The sequence below is a fragment of the Centroberyx gerrardi genome, chromosome 17, assembly GCF_048128805.1.
Source record: "Centroberyx gerrardi isolate f3 chromosome 17, fCenGer3.hap1.cur.20231027, whole genome shotgun sequence".
Taxonomy (NCBI): Eukaryota; Metazoa; Chordata; class Actinopteri; order Beryciformes; family Berycidae; genus Centroberyx; species Centroberyx gerrardi.
In genome coordinates this window covers 5,939,643-5,949,222 of record NC_136013.1, presented here as the reverse complement: position 1 = coordinate 5,949,222, position 9,580 = coordinate 5,939,643, and the positions used below count along the sequence as shown (strand labels likewise).

At 44.3% G+C, this 9,580-nt stretch overlaps 1 protein-coding gene across 11 annotated transcripts in view; it reads left to right on the top strand.

Moving 5' to 3' along the window:
• Window positions 1-1,506: 1,506 nt before the first annotated feature.
• The window catches only part of slc8a3 (solute carrier family 8 member 3), an 83,031-nt gene continuing 74,957 nt past the window's right edge, over window positions 1,507-9,580 (top strand). For 10 of the 11 annotated variants that reach the window (XM_071896622.2, XM_071896631.2, XM_071896665.2 and 7 more), the window contains exon 1: window positions 1,507-3,287. In XM_071896622.2, coding sequence (XP_071752723.1) covers window positions 1,507-3,287 — 1,781 coding nt within the window. The remainder of the gene's footprint in view (window positions 3,288-9,580) is intronic. The other variant, XM_071896681.2, reaches the window with a different exon arrangement.

Below are 9,580 nucleotides of genomic sequence, written 5' to 3'. Positions count from 1 at the left end.
CCTGTAATAAAAAATTGTAATCCTCCAGTGAATTCTGGACAGAATGATTAGCTGTCACTAAAAGTGTCTGTATCTCTCTGAGAGATAATTTTAATTGAGCCTAAACTGCCTGTGTGCCTCAGGGGCCCCGAGGTGTGGAGGCTGCAGTGGGGCCCCACCCGACCTCCTGGCCCACTAAATAATCATAGAGGAACCGGTGAGGAGAGGGCCAGTCTTAATAAATGCCTTGTGTTCGCTCTCATAAAGGCTCTCATCTTATAAGTTTGGAGTGGTTAACTGTGCTCACTGTTCCCATTGCCTCTGGCCTCGACTGTTACCATCAAAAGAATTGTCAAGTCCTATCACATAAGAGTTGAAGAGGTGCGTAAGATGCTTAGCCTAAGCTTTTATGAATTCGGACAATGTCTGCATTGTTATTGTAATACTGCTCTCTCTTGCGGAAGTGGTAAGTGTGCATTTAGGGCTCAGTATATAATGGATTTGGACGGGGCATCTGTACCCTTTGTTTGAGTTTGCCTCTTGACGGTCTCCTGCCTCCCCTCTGCTGTTTTTTTGCCAATGCGACATTTTGGACAGTGCTTAGTTTGGCAACATTGCATGCCTGCTGAGCGAGCTGTTTGGTTCAGAGCTGTGTATTACCCCTGAGATTTCAGACAATCACGCTGTAGTTTCAAATCCACATTATTGGGTGCCATATCCCGCATCTGAACTGAAAATAAACTTTTATGTTTGGAAATGAGCCCACAAGCTGTGTATTTATTTTAAGCAAAAAATAATGTTATCTACATTGTTCACATAGTGGTTTACAGACCTGAAAATCTCATGCATTTCTGAGCATGGGAAAGTATTTTCCAGCCCGCCGCTCATAGATAACACAAAGGTCTCATGATTATGCCGTTTGTAAAGTAGGAGGCAGAAACTCATTGAAGTCTCTCATAATAGAAGGATAATTTGAATACTTGCACTCATATAAATTCAGGAAATTTCTTTCTTGCTGCAGACACAGTGTGTGTTTCTCCCTGTGAAATGTATGCATAGTCTTACAGGCTTGTATGATAAAGCAGTTGCTACTAAATTTGGGATTTAAAATGATTTGGTAATAGCCTTGGGTTGGATAGTCATTCTATTATGTTATTACATTAATTATTAAATTATTGTGTGATTAAAAATGAATGCGTAACGCTCATTTCTAATAAGTAATGCACATAATAAGTAAAATAAATAAGTTAAAATATTAAGTAATAGTTGCATTATCTATTAATATGAAGTTGTAATTCCTAATATTTATTCATTTGACATCAGAGATGCAAAACAGAGATGAGGCAAACTCATTGATTCTTGCAATAGAAGTATAATATGAATACTTACAATCATATTATCATCCTTGTAACCTGTGTTGTCTCTATCTGTTGTGTTCAGGTGGTGGGTGGAGAAAAAGCACAGCCCAGTGCTGGATCCCAGAGGGACTGTTAGTGTGGTAAGGACCCTTGAGACGAAAGAGGGTGCATGGAGGGCTCAAGGCCGGTAAAGCCAGGGTCGTCCGCCTACCTCTGGTTGGGGCTGGTCTCTGTGGCTGTAGCCTTCCTTTGTGCAGAGGCCCGGACCACTCCGAGCCCTTTGGTAACCCCCAGCAATGGGACCTGCGAGGGAAACTCCAAGTGTCAGCCAGGGATCATCCTGCCCATCTGGTATCCCGAGGATCCATCCATGGGAGACAAGATCGCGCGGGTCATTGTGTATTTTGTGGCCCTGATCTACATGTTTCTCGGTGTGTCCATCATTGCCGACCGCTTCATGGCGGCCATTGAGGTCATCACCTCCCAGGAGAAGGAGATTGTCATCAAAAGGCCCAATGGGGAAACGACCACCACCACTATCCGGGTGTGGAACGAGACGGTCTCCAACCTCACCCTCATGGCCTTGGGCTCGTCTGCCCCTGAGATCATGCTCTCTGTCATTGAGGTTTGTGGACATGAGTTCAAATCCGGTGAGCTTGGGCCCTCCACAATCGTTGGCAGTGCAGCCTTCAATATGTTTGTCATCATCGGCCTCTGCGTGTCGGTCATTCCCCAAGGAGAAGTCCGCAAAGTCAAACACCTCAGAGTGTTCTTCATAACGGCAGGCTGGAGCATCTTCGCTTACATCTGGCTCTACATGATCCTGGCTGTGTTTTCTCCCAACGTGGTCCAGATCTGGGAGGGTCTACTCACGTTGGCCTTCTTCCCCATATGCGTAATCCTCGCCTGGGTGGCAGACCGACGACTGCTCTTCTACAAGTTCATGCACAAGAAGTATCGCACCGACAAACACCGGGGCGTCATCATCGAGACTGAGACCGACCGCTCCAAGGGAATTGAGATGGATGGCAAGATGGTCAACTCTCACTTTGTGGATGGAGGCGCAGCCAGCAATCTCATTGGTTTGATTGAGGGCAAGGAGGTGGATGAGTCCCGGCGCGATATGATCCGCATCCTGAAAGACCTGAAGCAGAAGCACCCGGAGAAAGAGTTGGATCAGCTGGTTGAGATGGCCAACTACTACGCTCTCTCGCACCAGCAAAAGAGCCGTGCCTTCTACCGCATCCAGGCCACGCGCATGATGACGGGCGCGGGCAATATCCTGAAGAAACACGTCGCAGAGCAGGCCAAGAGGAGTGCCAGTGTGCAGGAGGTGCATGTGGAGGAGCCGGAGGAGTACGTGTCTCGAATCGCCTTTGAGCCCGCTGTCTACCAGTGCCTCGAGAACTGTGGCGCTGCCCTTCTGACCATCACCAGGAAGGGCGGCGACATCAACAAGACTATCTACGTGGATTACAAGACGGAGGACGGCTCGGCCAACGCTGGGGCCGACTACGAGTTCACAGAGGGCACGGTGGTCTTCAAACCAGGAGAGATGATCAAGGAAATTAGCATCGGCATCATAGACGACGACATCTTTGAGGAGGATGAGCACTTTTTTGTGCGCCTCAGTAATCTGCGCGTCCTGGAGACTGAGGACGAGGTGCTGTCCCCCAACAGTCTCCCATACCCAAAGGCCATGCTGGGCTTCCCCACTGTGGCCACCGTCACCATTCTGGATGATGACCATTCGGGCATCTTCACCTTCGAGAGCGACTCGGTGCATGTTAGCGAGAGCATAGGCATTATGGAAGTGAAAGTGCTGAGGACTTCCGGCGCGAGGGGGACGGTCATCGTGCCCTATCGCACCGTGGAGGGACTCGCCAAAGGAGGAGGGGAGGACTTTGAAGACACCTACGGAGAGCTCGAGTTCAAAAACGACGAGACCTGGTAAGAGAACCAATTTAATTTTCTCACGGTAATGGGCTGGTTGTTGGGACAGAATTGCTCTTTTAGTGTGTATAAATGTGTGTGCTGGCCATTTATTTTGTTCATCAGTATTTGCCTGTTTTTTAATCACCCAAGGCTATTGAAAATGAAGTGCTTTTAGGAGTCATAAATGATTGATTTTCTGTGGATGCTTGTTTATGCGACTCACTGATTTGCGTATTTTGTTTTAATATTTGCAATTTGACAGTTTTAAACCTGCTTAACAATGATCCAACGCTATTTAGTAGTCTGGAAGGTACACACTTCATTCAGCGTCAGTTTTTGATACAAAATCCTTTGATCTGCAGTACATTGAGGCTTATGATGAATTGTCTTCTGTGGCCCTTGACATCACTTAATAACAACATACTTTGTTAACATATTCACGTGCTATTTGTGCTCATCACTCAGTGAATTTTAAAAGCTTTTTTCTATACATAGTTCAGCATACAGCATTCCACATCTGAGCGTGCACTCTGTATATCCCCTTGTTTTCCCTGTCAAGAGATTTTTCTCTCATCAGAGCACTTTCAAAGCAATCCTGTGTGTGTTGCATGCAATAGGGATTCGACTTTGGGATTCGTCACACAACTGTGGAAACAGGAAGTCCTTAAGTAACCCTCCCCTTGCTTCTGTAATCCCTATTGCTTTTGTTTTGTCCTGCTCAGGATTTTTGCTCTTTTTTTTTTTTTAAAGATTGTTTCTGTGTCATTTCTGCTTTATTTGATACTATGCAGTAGAGAAGCAGGAAGGATAAAAGAGAGAGAGGGGTGAAATAACATACTGTAACAAAAGAGGTCAAGAGCTAGGCCCAGGTTCATGCCGTCATGAGTACATGGTGGTCTTTGTCCAGCTCAGTGGGTAAACCATGACATGATCCCTGATGAGACTGGAGGTTTGATTCCCACTGGGGGCAGCCAGGCTAAAAATGCTTACAGTTTGGATCTAAGGCAGTTTGTATAAAAGCGGTGACACAAATAGCATATGTTATGCAGCCTTGTCTGCTGTGCTGTGTGTGTAAAGTACTGCACTGCAAAAACACATGGGTCTACAACAGAGTGGACATGTTTGGCATTGTTGCAGTAATAGCAAGGTAGTGCAACTAGAACAGAATGGGGCCCATGTACTGCATGATGCTACAGCATTTTCTGCCATGCATGTACAGCAATGCTCCGGGATACCAGTATGTGGACAGAACGGCGCCTCTTGAGAAATATTGATTTGTTTATTTCACAGCTTGCATCTCACACATTGGACTGCAGGCACTGAATCAAAGTGACATGCTTCTTTGACACCCCAGCCCCCACCACCACCACACACACACACACACACACACACACACACACACACACACACCAGTGAGGACCCAGTCAGGGTGCATTGGCTGCCTGGCAGGGTCTGAGCTCCAGGGTTTGGGCTCCTGAGGACTGAGGCAGCCCAGGGGATCGGCGGCGGGGGGGATGAGTGTCAGGGTGATCAGCATGCTCTCGGGGCCTCCTGAGCCCCCGGGGGTTTAGCTTGATTTGTGTGAGAGATGCTTTTTGGGCCCGGGCTGAAGGCTGAGTGGGGGGGGGTGGGAGGGTGATGTGGCGAAAGACTATTATTAGGCGGCTGCTGTGATGTTGTCGGCATTGTGAAGGAATGCTGGTCTATCGATCGGTTCATTGTGCTGCGCATTGTGCTGCGAGTTAGATGTTCTTACAGTGCAGCACCACTCCAGTGTGAGGGTGCACAACTTGACACAATGTGAATTGATAAATACTAGCGATCCTGGAGAAGAATCAGACTGTATGGTCAAATGGTTATCACTTCAGAACATGTCAGAAGAACAGGAAGCGCTAGATAGATTTTGCCCTCTTCTCATCCAGCTGTGTCTCTTTTAGAATCAGACATGAGGAGTTACGGGTGTGAGGAGGAGACACTGAATTGATAAGTAGTCATGATCTGGAAGAAGAATCATACTTGTATGTTCAAATAATTATTGCTTCAAACCATTTCAAACTGATTCTCATCCAGTTCTGTCCATTTTAGAATCAGACTTCTGTTATGAGTTGAGGACATGCAGAGATTTATGTTGTAATTTAAAGCACTACATGTAGATGAATTGTCAGGTTGAGTGGATGAGGTTGAGGGCAGGGCCAAAGTTCAGAGTGCCCCGACCTCTGACCCTTTTACCATGAGCCAAAATCAGATGGTTGCTTTAACACAGCTGTCAATGTAAACTCCTGCCATTTGCAGTGACTCCATTGACATTGCAGAGGAGAGGAGAGGTGTAGTCACAGATAAAGGAATTAACATGATAAGAAACTAATCAGAATCAGCATGGCTTTATCTGTTAAGTGTAATAAATGTCTTGGTGACATTGGTGCAGAGTTATATTCACAACTTACAGAGTTTCACAGTCCATACTGACACGCAGGCTACAAAGAAAACATGATCTTACATATAATGCAAAGGGACGGTGCAAGACATGCTATGGATATTAAACTATACTTATCAGTTTACATATATACAGTCAGAATTTAATGTTTGTAGAGTAATGATAACTGGTGCGTAGATGATTACACAAAAACATATATGCTACAATTCAATTAAGCAGTTAAACACGGCAAATTGTTCATGTGCATGAACACGCTCAAATATTCATGTGAAAGTCTCTCCCTCCCCCTTCAGAGGCTTCTGGATGTTTTGTAGAATGGCAGACTGCTGTTACAGAACTCCCAACAATCTCCAGAAATTTCCATAATTACAGTCGGATAGTGATGAATTAGAATCTGCGTGCATCCATAAAAAAGACAAAGAGGAGCAGTGGAAGTGACAGCTTCATCCAGAAGCATACTAGAAGATTCATGAGAACATTTCCATACACAAAACAAAGGGGATGAATGTGTAGAATATTCACTAAAGGCGTAATTACAATGATGTTTCTTCCGCTGCCTTGAAAGCTCTCCTCAGGGTCGTTCTCACGCTCGCGACATGAGAAAATGCTGAATTTATTTGCCTCCATTGCCTTCACATTCATATTCTACCACTGGCATGTATGGAAATTGACAATGGGAATGCTATGTTTATTTCCATTAGGCGTCGTCGTTGAAAAAACAGAGGGATTCCCTATTTGGCACGAGGTTAAAACAGTTTTCTTTGTTGCTGCTAATTCAGTGTTAATTGCTATGACTAAATGAGAGTGGAGCTTGCTCCCTGTCTAAAGGGCAAGGGGCTTTTTGATGTCCTTTAGGACAATTAGGCCACATTATGCTTCAGCTCTCTTGCTCTTCCTTTCTCTCTCCCCCTGTTTTACGAGGCATTGACTCTCAATCTCTTTTGACACACTTTGGGCCTATTGTTATCAACCAGAGTGGAAATTTATTATGGTCCTAATCTGGGGCTCTGGAATACATCACTCCAATTCTTAGCCAGACAATAGTTCTCAGCACGAAGGATGAAGTTTAATAGTTTTGGTGGCAGTGCTGCCGCTGCGAACTAATGGATATGAACCTCATCCAGGCACCATGAGTTTCTTAAATGTACACTTTATGGCGGTCAAAGCTATAAAGTGACTCTCAAGTTAAAGAGTGCCTCCTAAGAGGTGAGGCTAAAATGGACACATTTGCAGCGGTATAGACAGAATTTGCCTGATGGTTGGGAAGAGCGAATTCACTGCCCAGAATAATAAATGGGTAAAGGTTGAAGGCTTCTGTTTCCTTTGACCGAGTGAAGATAACACAGCTGTTAGGTGGAGAAGCTCCATCCCCGGAGAGACGGATGTTTAACTAGGCGCTGATGGATTCATAAACAAATGAGTGGTGTGCAGCGGATGGACCAGAATCAGCTAAAGTAATTGTTGACTGTGGTCACGCCTGTTTGAGCATGACTCTCGACGCATGTGCTTGTAAACCTGCCTCATATTTTTTATAAATAGCATCAGGTATTGAGTTATTTATAGGGGTTACATTTCGATCATAATAAGAGGCGTGGCTTTACTTTCTCCCCTCCCCCGCATGTCACCCCTCTTGGCTTCATGAGTGACAGAACACATGTCCACACTTATCCTTCTCCCGCTGACCGCGCAGCTTTTCCCCCTGCCAACACTATTCCAGACGTCCTGGAATAGACCCATGAGGTTTACCTTACCGCCCCGCAGCAGCCGCCAGCCGTCACAGCCGCAACCAGGAGGATCACAAGCTTCGCTAATCATGTTCGCTGCTTTTACTTTTGTTGTTTCATTCACGCTATTGCCTTATAGTTTCTGTTGTCTCAGAAATTGGGATGTGTTCTTGTATTTTATGGCGCCTTAGGGTGCAATCGCACTTACAGTTTGTTTTCTTTGGTAAAGCGGTTTACTTTGTTGCATTTTTGTATTTGGTTCGTTTAGGTTCACACCACCCAATTAAAAGCGCTTGTAAACAAAAGTGACATGGACTCACAAGCTTGGTAACCTCATCCCGCCAGGTTAGAAATTTTAGCTAAGCATGATGTACTTGTCTGAGCTCTTTGCCATAATTTACCTTCTCTGGTGTTCATACCAGTTAAGCACACATGAAGAAATAACTGAATATGAGCATCAGTCCAGACTGCGGATTGCCCTTGCTTTATGCTAGTCTTTCCAAGCATGAGTAACTGCTGCATATCACATGTTAACATCTGTCTCCTTATACCCATAAAACCTTGCGGTTTCCGTCCGGCGTCATCTGTGATTAGTTTTTGAACACATAAACACACACACACATGCACAGGTTTTAACACATCCAGAAGCATACTACAAGATTCATGGGAACATCTTCTTCTTCTTCCTCTTATCATAGCTAACTTATTGTAGCTTTTGCACTTCGGCTCCTGCTTGCAAATACTGCACAGACCCACACACACACACTAACTCACACACAGGTTGGAGTGGCAATAAATATGCTGGCCCTGCGTTTGTTCCTCCCAGTTGGGGGAATGCAATTAAGTTAAAGCTTATTTATAACACAATTCAGTGTAGGGCGTGTCGCCAGTTCCAAGACTCCCCCTGAGTGTCTGTGTGTAAATCTGACTGGGGATCATATATTCTGGCTCCCCAAACTTTTGACAGTGTCTGCAGCCTAATGGGGTTAGGACCGAGGTAAGTGCATCAGTTTGACCCACTTGACAGTCGGTCAAATCAAAGCGTTTAGCTAGGATGTTTTAACAAATAAACTGTGCATTGTACAATCGGTTGATTTAATTCCAAAAAAGATAGAAAAAATGACGCAGACTCTTACAAAATGATTGATAGTACAAAATTCAAACAAATTATGGTGCTTATAAAGGAGAGAAAGTAACTTAAGTGCCCAGTTGACTGTTTCACAGACTGGATACTCTATATTTTAGAGATATTGAATGATGTACATTTTGGAAATGATTTTTTTCTTATACACCCACCACCTTCTGTCTTTTTAATATTAATTCATTTTGTTGGGATGCGAATTTGTACTTCAAAGCATTCAAAGTAGGATGTTTCACTTCATTGTAACATGCTTTGATTAACAGATTATATGCCTTCAAATGCCACTGTCTTTTTCCACCCTTTCCACCCCATTAGCTCATTTTGGTGGAATGTAAAGCTGGATGTGTGTTTGTACTTGAAGGGGTGATGACGGGGGATAGTGGGTCAAATCAGGTAGCATTCAGGTAAGATGTTTTGATAAATAAGTTATAATCTGCTCCAGTTAAAGGGTAAATGTTATTATTTTCAACCTGAGCCTTGTGGGCGTTCCAAGGACTAAAAACACGTGAACACTTTAAAGTTGAAGCAGCAAAATCCCACTCATCCGCTTCTGCCAATATGACCTGAATGCAGCAGAAGATGCCGGCAGCCAGCAAAGTGAGCAAGGAAGTGTGTGAGCAACACCAAAAAGTATATATAACATATTATTAACTGAAATGTTGTGTGATAATTGTTTAATCACAGCTATTTAAAGACGTGTAACTGCAGTGTGAGTGTTATTGTGTTGATAGCGCGTGTTTTAATCACATTCAGGGTTTGACTGTTTGAGTTTGGTCCCTTTGGATTGGATTGTATTAGAGGTACGTGGCTCCATTTGAAGTAATTGACGAAATTTTGATCAGAATCGATCGGTGTGACGGCAAAAACTAGGAAAATAGGTTGAAAAAATCATGATCAGGAATTATCCTTAAACAACATACATGCCCTTAGCAACCCTCTCTCTTTTGCTTTTGGCAATAGTTCATTTTGTTTGTATGTAGTGCTGGATGTGGGTTTGCACTTGAAAGAG